Here is a 15,424-nt window from a genome sequence, read left to right as displayed (position 1 = left end):
AAAACAACTCTATCTATATAGAGAGAATCAAAAAACTCTACCTATACATAAAGAATCAATATAACTCTATCTACATAGAGAATCAAAACAACTCTATATAGAGAATCAATACATCTCTATTTAATTTTTTTTTGTTTCATGATGAACATGATGAAAACCACTCAACAGAAGGGAAATGTAAAAATAAAATTCTTTTTCAGAGTTCTAATACTAAATTGTCTATCGTTATCAATTTTAAACAACAGTAAAATGTATGCAGAGATCAGAATTATTCTTCCATGGTTCTTTTTTTTTTATATAAACAATTTGTGATGGATGACAGTGCTAACAATAACCTACTGTTAATATAGACTTTCCTAATAAGCTGTTTGCCACAGTACTTGTCCAGTAGTGGAGGAATACTCCTTAATTAACTTCGTCAGGGATGTCCCACTTGGCCTCAGAAGATAGTACCTAGTAACATAATAATCAATGTATTGTACGTGTTGACCTGTTTAATGAGGGTTTTTCTTCTTCTCATTTTCAATGTCTGCATTGACAGACTATATCTCCCATATGTTTACCTTTAAATGCACATTTTTAAGGGCAGTGAGCTATTCAAACATCTGGCACAATATGCTGCTTAAGATAATATGTAAACGTGGCAGTTTTCAAAATTTTATCTGTTTTACCTCTCTTGATTCTTAAAAGGAACCTATATAATTATTTAAATTTATGAGAATGATTGATAGATATAAAAAGGTATAATATATATTACACGACTTACAGAGTAATTGACATGAAAAACTAATCAATCAACTGAGCGGGGTTCAAATTTTTACTCTCTATAGATAAATATTTGAAAATTCAAACACTGCTTGATGGCTGTAAATTGATCACAATACATCATTTTGAATTGAAAAGATGTCGTCGACAAAACAATAATTATATATTATATGTAAAATATATTCAAATTGCTTGGTCCGATTGTTATAAATATTTATTTCTGTTTTTTCTTGAAAACCAAATCTCAAAAAAACAATTTATTTTTCTACATCTTTATATATGTATACAAGTATGTTGACTGTGTGAGGAAAATAGGATATTTAAAAAAATTCAAATTTCCCGCCAGTAACTACATAAGTAGGTCATCAAAACGTAAACAAACATTACACATTTCTTGGCTACGGGCGATTACTCTTGTTTACAACTTGGAGTTCGGGGGACAGACGTGCAGACAAAGGCAGGTAGGGAATTGTATTCTAAGTCCCGGGAAGATTTTTTTGTAAAGAATTAAGGGATATTTAATCGCCTTCTTTTTCTCTCAGTTACGAGGTTTAGTATTGGTCTTTTTCAAAGTAACTGCAAGGTAACTGGTTTCTCATCATAGACTAAAAACAAATGGCTTAAAAAATAGACTATCATCTGTTTACTAGTCGTCTAGTGACTAATTTTGTGATAGTTCAAAGTATGTCTGTAACTGTTTAATATTAAATAAGCTTATAAAATAGTATATAAATGTATTTATACAGATTAGTGTTAAAATATACTGACAAGATAGGTGTCAGACCGAGTATACATTCAAGATCAATATACGCAATGTTTCGGAATGTTGACCTTAAGCACCAAAATTAACATTGTGAAAGACAAACGGATATTAATTATATATTTATAAAGGAATCAATAATAGTTAATTATTTGTGTGTACATGCATTTACTGTAGAAAGGAAATGGATGTTGTAAATGTATATACAAGGATTACTCCCTGGGGCAAGTAATCGACCTTTATGTTTCTGGCAGTCTTGTAGAGGCCAAAGTCCATTTTTTATTCGGTGTACATCACGTAGGCATTTAGGCCTACACTGCGATGAATAGTGGTATATAATATCTTGAAAACTACTAAACATGTTCATGTCTTTGCACAAATAAGTGTAATTTATGTTTCTGTGTGTTTGGCCAAAAAAGTATTTTTTAACATAATTTTAGAGCCTGCATGTATATCACAGGTCCTTGCACAGGCACATGAAGCATGGATCAACCCCCCCCCCCCCCCCCCCCCCCCAAAAAAAAAAAAAATAAATAACTAATAAAATATAAGGAGTCTTTATTTTCTAGAAAATATGTGATTCCTCCATCAATTCTATCTGTATGTCATTCTGTGCAATTTTTTGGTTTAAAAATTGCCATATACGGTATAATAAAAATTAATACACCAATTGCACAGAATGACACGTATACAGAGAGAATTGGCGGAGAAATCACATATTTTCGCGAAAATAAAGACTCCTTATATTTTTAATTAGTTGGGGGTGGAGTGAGGGGTTGATCCACGCTTCAGGTGCCTGTGGTTCTTGTGGACAGCTGGGACCGTGCTTCTATGGTGCAACACAACCACTCCGTAATGATTTTTGAAAATTATTTAAGGAATAACTGTCTAATTTTTTGGATTCATGATGTGATCAATCGAGTGGCTTGCGTGATAATTTGCATAAACGCCGAAGGCGTTTATGCATAAAATTATCACGCAAGCCAATCGATTGATCATCGTCATGAATCCAAAAAATCTGACAGTTATTCCTTATATTTACATGCTCCTGATTCTGCAAATTACCGTGCTAATAGCCCCGCTTCTGTCTCTATTTGTCCCGCCCCGCACGTGATTTTTTCATTACCGCGCCTATCGATGAACCAGTAGATTTATGTAGAAATAAAGTATTTTTACAATTTGTAATTTTATCTCGGACAAAGACATTGAAAATGTAAATATTTTAATATAAATATACATGTAATTTCGTAGAAGCACGGTCCACAAGGACCTATATGATGTATATTACATTTTCTTAAATTATGACTACATGAAGTTAATATGGTCAAAATATGACTATTATCATACCTGAAAAATATAGTTACACTACATTATCAATAGTTTTACTTTGTTTATATTTTGTTCTGATGAAATATTACATGAAGTAATCAATAATACACCTAAACTGTGTATGATACTTTTCACATACATTGTAAAGTGATACGCCTACAGGTCGCAAAACGGGACGGAAATTCAATTTTTTTTTCAGATGAATAGAAAATGATTCTCTATTTAAAAAAAAAAAAAAGAGAACAGCGTATATGCCATACACATGTTATCGTATATTTAAAGGCAGATTCCTATGTACTAACTCAGCGAAAAGGGGAGGGGGGTACACGTATATATACCATAATTCACACAAATGAAATTTTGGCATATTAAATCCCAATTGATCTTTACTCAAATATTTTCAATTTATAGTTTGCATGTTGTGTACTTTTTCTTCTTAATTTAAATGCACACTTTATATATATGTAAATAATTAATTGTAAAATAAATAAATATGTAATAAATTAATCAGTCTGATTTTTTTAAAAAAAAGAATCCCATGGTTGGTCCTTGCATCAAAGAAATATATACATCAATGTTTTGTAGATGAATATGGAATTTATTTCACGAGTGGGACAGGATTTTTTGATATTTTCACGAGTGCGAAGCACGAGTGAAAATATCAAAAAATCCTGTCTCACGAGTGAAATAAATTCCATATTCATCTACAAAACATTGAATTTTCTGTTTATTACATTTTCTTTGATTTTCCCTTTGCCTCTGTCTTTTCTTAACACAGTGTCATAGGCTTGACGTCATAGTTAAGCGGTTGAGACGTCATAGTTTAGCAGTTGTGTGATTGAAAACATTACATAGCATGGATGTTCATCTTCGCTAGCCAAGGGTTTCCGATCCGAATAGATTTCGGATCGGAAACCCTTGGCTAGCGAAGATGATGGATGTTTAGCAACATATTTATGAAGAAATTTGCAGTTTTAGCTCTATCAAGATACTTAGGTACTATCTCTATCTTATGACAGGCCAGAAATTATTTTTTACTTACTTTGATATCCTTTCACACTGTGAGAGAATATCATTTTGGTATCCTTTCACACTGTGAGAGAGTATCACTTTTATTCAATAAATAAATCACAGTATTTCACTGTTGAAAATGTAATAAAATACTGTACTAGTATATGTATGATTGCATTGTGCTCAAGATATTGTCGACACAAGTTTTCTTTCACCACGTGTGCATGCCTGTTGACCTATTTAGATACCTGCACACATGTACTGTTTACTTTTAACATGTATGTCGTGGTCGCGTCTGGTGTCGTGGCCCGATATGACCCAAATGATAGCACATATCTATAGATATAATTATAAACTATCTGCACTTGAGAACAATTTTATCTAGAAACTATGACATCCAATGATTAAAGAAAAAATTGAGAACATTTAAAACCGAATTTTAATTATTATGGAATGTATACCTTATAGACTCGAGAATTAAGGGCACTGGAACACTTATGCTCTAAAAATGCCCCATGCATTGTTATTCTTAACATTTTTATGAAACCGGGGTGGAAGTGAAACAACAAAAATCCATTCCTGGTTAAGTGGGTTTTATTGTAGTTTTGGTGTGATTTTCTATATGACATTCATTCATTTATGACCCTGCAATGCGTTTAAAAGTTATAAATACAAGAACAATAACTCTGCATGCAGATTTTTAACAAGCAAAGAAGTCATGAAATCAAATAAAACCAAAATTTACCAAAATAACTATATCCTTTCATACAACAATATTTCCCATAAACTTATTATACATAAGCTTATGATATTCACAGTTTCTGATGAACACAAACTAAATAATTCACAATAACCGGTCACTCATGCAAATCTTTCAAGTTACATGAATTGGACAAATAAGAAAAATTGAGTTTAAATAATTCAAAAATAATTTTGCGTGACATCAATATTGAAAAGTAACGGGTAATTTATTTTTTCTACCAACACACAATTAACCTTTACCTCCCATGAGGTGCAAAGGTCTGGTATGAAAATAACCTGCATAGATGTCTGAGTAATACATGGTGTTCTAAATGTAAAATAAATGATATGTTGTTCAAAGTAAGGAATTATTTATTAAAATGAATATTTTAGAAATTGGTATACTTCAAAACTTTATAACTTCAATGCACTCATTTTCTCCTTTCTAATTTCATTATATTATTTAGGAATAAAATAAACTCTATATTTAATACTATTATATTTACATAAATTATTTACAGCTTTCATACAAATCTCACAGAAGACATTCACTCCCTCATACTGCCTAACATTCAAACATTCACTCAAAGTAGGTAAAGTAGGGAAAATATAGAAATAGTGAAAAACTAATTAAACACTAACCTGATTGTAGAAAATCACTTAATCCAAAAATATTTTCAATTTAAGAAAATTAAAATCAGCTCAAAGAAAACTTCAAAGCTCTAATAACACCCTCACACCCATCTGTACGCTTGGGCATGAAAACCAGTAATACTGAACAATAAAAAATTCCCTCCTAAAAATCATGTGACCAGTCCAGAATGACCACTTACTGAAAAGATCTATAAATAGTAATACAGCTAAGGTAAATCCTAAAGAAGGATAACTAGTACTTTACCTGTCTGACTTAATAAATAATAGAATAACAAAACACATGTTTTGCCACCATTTTATTTTAGACCCCTTTCACCCTTATCAATAGACGAATTCTAAATGGGGCTAAATCAACAAAGACAGATATATTTTTTTAGACGAAATCTTTCCTGAAAACGAGTCAAAAGTGACGTTTTCCTATAGAATTCAATAGAATAGCGTCGAAAATGTTACGACAACGATGGCATGTTTGGGATTTAATAACGCAAAAACGATGCAGACGAATTTTATAAAATTTTCAGAGAATGTACAACGAAAATAGGAGATTCAAATAACTAATTTTCATAACAACATATTTAAAGGTCAACAACCCCGCGACCTACGTTAATACACCTACACTGTGTATGATATTTTTCACAATTACAATTGTAAAGTGATAGGCCTTCAATGACGTCGCAAAACGGGACGGAAATTCAAATTTTTATCAGATGAATAGAGAATGATTCTCTATTTTATAAAAATGACAACAGCGTATTTGCCATACACATGTTATCGTATATTTAAGGGCAGATTCCTATTTACATGTACTAACTCGGCAATAATTTGGGGGGGGGGGGGGGTACCGTAAATTAAATTCGCTTTGCACACAAATATAATTTTTGCTAATTAAATTCCAATTGATCTTTATTTAAATATTTTCTATTTCGTTAAATAGTTTGCATGTTGTATACTTATACTTCTTAATTGAAATGCACACTATATGTATGTAAATAATAAATCACTCTGATTTTTTGAAAAAAAATTTCGTATTTGGTCCGGGCATCAGAGAAATATATAATACTAGTATACATGGTATATGTATGATTGCATTGTGTTCAAGATATTGTCAACACAAGTTTTCTTTCACCACGTGTGCATGCCTGTTAACGTTGACCTGTTTTCTTTAGATACCTGCATACATGTACTGTTTACTTTTAACATGTATGTCGCGGTCGCGTCTGGTGTCATGACCCGATATGACCCAAATGATGGCACATATCTGTAGATCTATATAATTATAAACTATCTGCACTTGAGAACAAATTTATCTAGAAACTATGACATCCAATAATTGAAGAAAATATTGAGAACATTTAAAACCGAACTTTATTGTAGAGTTAATTCTTATATGGAATGTATACCTTATAGACTCGAGAAGGGCGTTGGAACATTTCTGCTCTAAAAATGCCACATTCTTATTCTTAACATTTTTACACTGAAACATAACAAAGCGTTTTATTCAATGAAAATTATTGAATGTTTTTTTTACAGGGAAATTTTTGCCACCGTTTTATTTTAGACCCCTTTAACCCTTATCAATAGACGAATTCTAAATGCGGCTAAATCAACAAAGACAGATATATATCTGTATCTGATAAAATTTAAAGTCGTTTAGGGCAAAAAATAAGTTAGATAACACTGTATTTAAAAATAAACTTCTCTCTTTGTAGAAAACTTTAAAAAATGCTGAATCTGGAAAATGTAGCGGCATTCTTTCTGTTCTTCTTGGAGTGCTACCATATCTGTGGTCATCTAAACATCCTGTTCCGGATCCGACTACTTCCCCGGAAGGATCTGGTCCGGATCCGCCTCTACTTCCTGTTTGACTTGTTGACGGTGTTTTCCTCTTCCTTTCTGTTCTTACAGAGGCTTCAGTGGTTGGCGCTGTTACAAATAGTGCAACATCTGTATTACGTCCTTTACTGGGAGAAGACAGGCCCCGCCAAAAAAGTAGGACCCTTAGTTATGCTAAAGTGGAAAATTTAACAGTGTTTAACCCTTAAGATTTTCTAATAAAATTAATGTCATGTTGAACAAGCATTCTGAGAGTATTGCATTAGCAGTATTGCATTAGCAATACTAGTCCCCTAGTGTAATCTGGTTCCCGTTAAAAATTGAAAATGCCATAATTCCGTCAAAAGTCAATGACTCCGAACGAAATGCAAACTTGATCTATAACTCATCAAGGTAAAGTCACATACCAAAAATCAGCTCAATATCTGCAAGCGTTTAGAAAAAAATTGCGGAAAACCCTGAAAAATTGAAAAGGTCGTAATTCCGTCAAAAATTATTGCAAGAGGAACGAAATGCAAACTTGATCTGTAACTCATCAAGATACACTCACATACCAAAAATCAGCTCAATATCTGCAAGCGTTTAGAAAAAAAGTGCGGATAACCAAGTGGGACAGACGGACGGACAGACAGACAGACAGACAGACGGACGGACAGACTCAGAGGAAACCTATAGTCCTCTACGGTTTCACCGGTAGGGGACTAACAAGCATTCCGAGAATATTGCATTGGCAATACTAGTCCCCTACCGGCAAGTGTAATCTGGTTCCCGTTAAAATTGAAAATGCCATAATTCCGTCAAAAATCAATGAAGCGAAACGAAATGCGAACTTGATCTATAACAAATCAAGGTTAGGTTACATACCAAAAATCTGCTCAATATATGCAAGCATTTAGAAGATAATTGTGGAAAATCCTTAAAAATTGAAAAGGCCGTAATTCCGTCAAAAATCAATAAAGCGAAACGAAATGCAAACTTGATCTGTAACTCATCAAGATACACTCACATACCAAAAATCAGCTTAATATCTGCAAGCGTTTAGGGAAAAAATGCGGAAAACCAAGTGGGTCAGACTGACAGATAGACAGAGGGACAGACAGACAGACGGACGGACAGACTCAGAGGAAACCTATAGTTCCCTCCGGTTTCACCGGTAGGGGACTAATAAATCCACAAACTTGACAGACACTCGGTAATATATAAGCATGATCACTTTGATCGTCCATTGTGACCCCACCCTACCCCTGGGGGCCCTGATTTGATCAAACTTGATAAGGGCATTTTGTATTTCAGGCCTTTATTGACCCTTTTTGGTACAGGGTCCTGTACCCTTTTAGTTGTGAATTATAGTTAAAAAAATGTCAAAGTTTAGATATACAGATGACTTGCATTATCTTTAACTGTTGACTGAAAAGTTAGATTTCAGACTTTTTCCCTATTTTCATCTTTTAGAGTCAATATTATGTCAAAATTCAAGTTATTTTTGTATCAAAGCACTGAAAAATTACTTATCATTTAGGAATTTTTACCAAAATTTTGGAGGGAAAAAAACGAAAAACGTCAATTTTCAATTGGGAAAGGGTCCGTTTAACCGGACCTGAATGCAATGGAAAGATTGGGGGAAAAGAACGAGGAACTGTGCTTATTTATCCTAACAACATCAGGGGTCCTGCGTGAACACGTCGCCGTCCCATGGGTTAATGATTCAGGGCCCCTGACGTTGTGAGGATGGGGCCTAATGTACTTTGTAACGAAAGCAAATTGGTTATTTGCGGTTATTACACATAAGTGTAGTTTAAATAAAATATAAAATAAATCCGATGTTACAACAAAACACAAAGAGTTACTGAGCCAATCTTTAAATCAGTCAGTCATTGATTTTTTTTTTCAGATTGTTAGCTGGAGTTCCCTGGACTGGACAGCTAGTCAGTTTAAGGAGGAGTGGCATTTTGACTCCATCCTGGGGACTGCTTTTGACGTCGGTGTTCATTGCACCATGGCTTTCTTTCTCGGCCAATACCTGTCCACGGTACAAATCTTCGTCTGTCTGTTTTTGGTACAGTGTTCCCTATTGGCTGTTTTATGTGGACCCTGGTTTGCCTGGAGCTGCCCATGGGCGGCCCCGAAATGGGTCCAAAAAAGGATCCGCCCCCTCAGCGAGGAGGAATGTCGCTTAGGTCTCGGAAAACAATCTTAACGATCCTCCATGTTATATAGTTCTGGTTTGATTATGTCCTCATAGCATAATGTTGTTAGTCATTTTCAGTATTGTGAACCTGACATTGCTTATCTATGATTTTTAAATAAGAAATAGAATTTCTTTTAAAAAGAATATGTCATGTTCATTACTTATTATATTATCGAAAATTTCGGTTAATTTTGTAAAAACAGAGAGAAATAGGCCTTCTTTTTTTTTTAATTCTGTGATTGGTGTCCATGGACATATACATGTATTAAAAACATCAGGTCCACCACAACGACGGAAATTTTTATTTTGACTCTCATGTCCGTATTTTGTCGACACAATCAGACGTGAACACAAATTACATGATAATTGATATACATGTAAGTAATTAATATAAGTAAATGTACTTTTAATGAAAACTAGAGTCAAATGCATAGATAAGAAAACGCGAAGAAAGAAATCTTATTTTTTTTAAAACAAGAGAGCAGTATTTACATGTATTGTGATTAATGTAAATCAGTATTTGATTGTAGATTTACTTTTATTCTATGTTGTTGTACTTGTCTTTAGTCATATTTTACATTTGCTAAACAAGGAATGCATTTTTTCAAAGCCTTTTCGTCATTTTGTATTTTAATATATGCTAATATTAGATTATTAGCAGGACTTCATTCGTGTCCATATTTATAAACATTACTTTATGTTCCTAGAGTATTATATAATTCATGACCTGGAGAAATATAATCACATGACTGTGGTGAATGGGGGTTTTAATCTTTCAGATTCCAAATATTTTTGAATAAACTTTTTTTTGTTGGTATGTATAACACATGTGCTAGTCACCTGTATTGTATACATGTAGTTTTCTTCCTACTTTTTTTTCTTCACATTTATCAATCAGTATGTTTCTGTATAATATTGAAGTTCTAAATGAGAGCTTGATTCTTTTTTGGTGAGAATCCATTAACTGAATCTAGAAACGGGAAGAAACTAGAGAAATGGGTGTAAGATAGATGTATGTGTTAAAGAGCACTTGAAAATGACTTCATATTTCATATCTTCCTTCCTCATACGTCATAATTACAGTTACGACCCACTCATTTGATACTAAGTGCTGTTAATTTTTTTTTTTTTTTTTTTCATTTTGTTTCTTTTTTTATGTGGTTATTTGTGTTTGTGTGCTTTGCTTTTTTTCCTACATGTATTTTAAAGTATTTGTTGCCGTTTGCTGTTTGAATGAGCATAATTTTACGCATTTTATCACTTGTGCTATACATTAGATTATTGGTCAATCTTGGTCAATCTTTCATGTCAAGTGCTGTACGTCCTAGAATTTATATGTTAAAGTTTTTCGTCGTTTGAACTGATGAATATTTCTAATGAGAAATAAGTTATAATTAAGTATTAAAGTCATATATGGCGTATTTTTGATAAGTTCAGACTAACTAAAATTAAAAAGATCTTTCTATTTGTTTTATTACTTTATATAAAGATAGGACTTTCTTGTGAATTACACCTGGTAATTCCTATTTACGAAGCACATTTTCACAGACCAAGTGTTCAGATTTATGAAAATTTTATCTTAAGTGACGGAGCTGCAATGCTTTTTCTATATACCGGTGTGTTTAAATTATGTAATTGTGGAATACAGATCTAAACGTCTCTGTGTGGTTATAACGCCCAAAAGTGATTTAAGTGTATAGACAAAAAGTTGTTTGATTTTGATTTTAACTTTATTTTCTTTTATTTCATGCAGTTTAAACACTTTTAAGTCTACTACTCTTTTTTATATTATCTTCCTGCTTTCACTTTCTTTTTATGCATATGGAATATTTATCTTAAAGATATTAAAAAGAATAGAATATATGTTCAATTTAATATGTGAATTTATGTGTTATTTCACGGAGAGATTGCTTAAAAAGACTTAAAAAGAAAAAAATATTTTACTTAGAACTACTTTTAGAATTCATCTTTCTGTCATCATGAACAAATGGGATGTCATGGTATCATATATATATTATTGTGCATATTATTGTTTCAAGAACGTACATAATATACAATTGTATATAGTTTTACAAATGTATGATTTTGTGGGAAATTTTTCTTATGTATTCACAATGTTTTGTTGAAATATAATAACACGCCAGGATTAATACATGTAGTTGAGAAAAGAATAATGATAGATGTGATCAAGGATGTATATTATGCATATACGATGCAGTATTTTTTTTTCAAAATCTGAACTATACGTGTACAAATAGACCGTTACAGTAGTTCTTTTGTTGTCGACTGCAACTAAACAATGCAACGTTTGTTCCGTTTGTTTTTCGTTTTGATTACGAGTTTGACTTAATAAACTTTCACTGTTATGAGACTTGTGGTTTTCTTTTGTGTATCAATGTTAAATAAACTTTTAAAAAAATATTATAAAAAGTAAATAAGTACATATAAAAAAAAATAACATACCGATAGTTAAGGATAAATACATGTAACACAAACAAACAAAAAACGATGCATGGGTCGGTATACATTTTTTGACTGATTTTGATTAGAAATGACACAAATAATAAATTCCTAAAATATTCTGAAATCGTTACATATTCTTTGGTGTTTAAATTTAAAATGCCATTTTCGATATAAATTTATACAAATTTTTACGCACACTGTACGACATTATTATAAAATCTTACAAAATTTCTTCACTCTGGTTAACTTTATTCATATTATCTATGCGAAAATAAACCTATAACACCTATTGCTGATTTCTGGTGAAAAAAAGTTTGGTTGGTTATATTTCTCCTTAAATAATTACAAGAATTGATTTAAGGGGGTTTGATCCCGAGATTTTGAGCAGATTTTTGTCTGGACCTATATTTCTAAAATTCTGCATCTTATTTTAGTTAACAAATTTGGATTTTACAACGCCAATTTAACTATATTTAATTAAAACCTCACGATTGAATTCCATATATAAAAACCATTAATCGAGGAACTTTTTTAGGGATTGGAATTTTTTTTAAAAGAGGAAAATGATCATTTTTTTCGGAGTTTATACAGTACCGGTAAGTCCAGATTCCTATTTTTCCATGCAGGCTACACACAGAGTTATTTTGTGCAGTGAGTTATTTATTGCTGGTCCCGACTCATATATATTAAATTGTTTATTTTGAATTCTTTCGCCATATTGTGTCAAAATAGCAAATATATTGTGAAACTTCAGAGTCCCAATTTTAGCTTAAAATTAACATTTTTAAACTAATATCTAAAAATTGACATCATAAACCTCCACTTTTATAATGTTCTTTTCTGAATATATATAATAACGTTGCCCATTCTGCTTAAATTCAGTAAAAGTTTAAGATGTACCTTTCAATACTTTTATTGCTTGTTAAATTTTTTATTGCCAGAAAAATGATATTTTGTGAGTACAGAAAGGTCCAAAAATTGATTATGTGAAGTAATTTGAAACTTTTTCTTTGTCAAAATTTATATATCTATATAAAGCAGAAAGGCCTCAAACTGTCTATTCTGTGAGAGAAAAAACTAATCGAGGGCCGTAGGCCCGAGATTAGTTCTTTCTCTCACAGAATGGACAGTTTGAGGCCTTTCTCCTACTTAAAACATGGTTTCCTTTGTTCTGAAAATTTAATTAAAAATGTACAAAACTGGTATCAGATATGACATGTAGCACACATACAATGACAAGTTCAGTGTTTACAGAATGGACTTTCAAAGGTTAGCTAGGGGTGCACAGCAATTTGTTGAATAGCCATTGTGTTTCCAGATGCAAATAACGAAAGGTGTCTTTGTCTCAAGAATGGACAGTTACAGGTGGATTTTGGGGAATACTAGTATTTATACAAGTTTGCGATGCTTCAAAATCAGTTTTTAGTTTGCTTGTAAAGGCATACATGTTTTCCTCCGCCGGATGGAAACAGTATAATTATGATACAAAATTAATGAACCAAAAGCTGCACAAAATCAGTGATATTTGGATCTGGAAATAGAAAATAGTAAGAGTAAAAGAAAATATTAGCCAAAATTTGACCCAGAAATGAACTTCTTCTCCGACAGATACAAATGATCAAATTCGAATCAAATCTGGAAATGTTTTATATTTGAATTCAATTTTTGAGGATATATTGACTGCAGCAGTGTAATTGTAAGATACAAATTGTGTTCTGAGTGTTGGATTAGGCATGCGCCAAACATAAACCTGAAAATGTTTTTCAAATGAAATCTGGAAATGTTACAATTTTAACTATTTTCTACGGAAATATTAAATGCAGCAGTGTAGTGTTCATGGTGGGGTGAACATTCTGGGTGGTGGATTTAATATTAGGCGTACTTCGATCTTAAAATGAATTATGCTCGAGGGAATGATTCTGAAATTTAAATCAAATGTGAAATTGTGTCATTTAAATTCAAGTTTTGTGAAAATTGAGTTTTGAGTATTGAAATTATGTGCATTATTCATGGATTTAAAAGTGTAAAATCGAGTGGATGCTGTGCAGACATTGCGTTCTGGATTAACTTAGATCTTCGCAAATTATTAACTCTTTACAACTTACTGAACTGTGACGCAACATACACTTAATGTTCACGTCACAGAAATATATGGAACGCCATAGCTGCCTTATGTGGTTATTTCATAGAAAGATGGTGCTTTTTTATGTTATGCTGTGGTTATTTCATGTGAAGATGGTGCTTTTTTATGTTATGCTGTGGTTATTTCATGTGAAGATGGTGCTTTATTATGTTATGCTGTGGTTATTTCATGTGAAGATGGTGCTTTTTTATGTTATGCTGTGGTTATTTCATGTGAAGATGGTGCTTTATTACGTTATGCTGTAAAAAAATATATGTATACGGTAAAAAAATTGTTTTCAATTGTCATTCTATTTCTAATGATTTAATGGATCTTTCCACCACAGTAGTTATTCATATTCTTATTATCTGAATTTTTATTTAAAAAAAATCGTTTGTCTCCATAGACTTCAATGCAATTTCTATTAATTAAATACTGCTTAGTTAATTACGTTTTTGAAACTTTCACTTGGTAAATCCTTTTCTACTGTAAAGTTCTTTGAATTAATATCAGAGTATTATATACGTGATTGATATTTAAGGATAGAGAATTAGTTCCTATTAGGGATGGAAAACCTTAATAAGACAAGTCTACCTGATCATTAAAACTATGAAAGGACTTTTTGTATTATACAATAAAAATTCTTGCATAATTCTCTTATTCTATTAACTTTTCAAGTACATTATTTACAGTGATTAATTATCACAAGTAAATGGCAAAGGGGAATAACTCCTCTCAGTAGAATACAAATTAATAGAGCCCTGGCCTGGACTAGAACACTTGACCAAATGGTCTTGATGTTCAAAAATCTGGTAAAAATACCCTCCTTATTAAAACTTTTACCCTTTTTGCCTCTGATATGCCCAGGTGCAGAGAAGATTTTTAAAGCATTAATGCATTTTCACTATATAATCAAAAGAGCCCCGCCCTAGCACCAGAACCCCTGACCCAGGGGCCATGAATTTCATAATTTTGGTAGAGTCACTCTTGCTTATCATAACTATGTATTCAATTTGTTTCAATAATACCCAGGAGTAGAGAAGAAGATTTTCAAAGAAATAATGCACTTTCACTATATGTTCTATATAGCCCCGCCCTAACACCAGAACCCCATGACCCTGGGGCCATGAATTTCACAATTTTGGTAGAGTCACTCTTGCTTATCATAACTATGTATTTAATTTGTTTCAATAATACCCAGGAGTAGAGAAGAAGATTTTCAAAGAAATAATGCACTTTCACTATATGTTCTATATAGCCCCGCCCTAACACCAGAACCCCCTGACCCTGGGGCCATGAATTTCACAATTTTGGTAGAGTCACCCTTGCTCATCATAACTATGTATTCAATTTGTTTTAATGATACCCAGGAGTAGAGAAGAAGATTTTCAAAGAAATAATGCACTTTCACTATATGATCTATATAGCCCCGCCCTAGCACCAGAACCCCTGACCCTGGGGCCATGAATTTCACAATTTTGGTAGAGTCACCCTTGCTCATCATAACTATGTATTCAATTTGTTTCAATAATACCCAGGAGTAGAGAAGAAGATTTTC

The 15,424-nt window shown here is 32.3% G+C and overlaps 1 protein-coding gene across 1 annotated transcript; it reads left to right on the top strand.

The window, feature by feature from the left end:
• Positions 1-6,973: 6,973 nt before the first annotated feature.
• Positions 6,974-11,652, top strand: LOC133180733 (uncharacterized). The gene is made up of 2 exons (XM_061315202.1): positions 6,974-7,249; positions 8,985-11,652. The coding sequence occupies exons 1-2, from the start codon at positions 6,983-6,985 to the stop codon at positions 9,288-9,290; spliced, it is 573 nt and encodes a 190-aa protein (XP_061171186.1). The 5' UTR covers positions 6,974-6,982; the 3' UTR covers positions 9,291-11,652.
• Positions 11,653-15,424: the final 3,772 nt, after the last annotated feature.

The sequence above is a fragment of the Saccostrea echinata genome, unplaced genomic scaffold (assembly GCF_033153115.1).
Source record: "Saccostrea echinata isolate AGI-Se365-2 ecotype Australia unplaced genomic scaffold, CSIRO_AGI_Sech_v1 ptg000007l, whole genome shotgun sequence".
NCBI classification, from domain to species: domain Eukaryota; kingdom Metazoa; phylum Mollusca; class Bivalvia; order Ostreida; family Ostreidae; genus Saccostrea; species Saccostrea echinata.
Note: the sequence above shows the minus strand (reverse complement) of the source record. Positions and strands in the feature narration are given on the sequence as shown.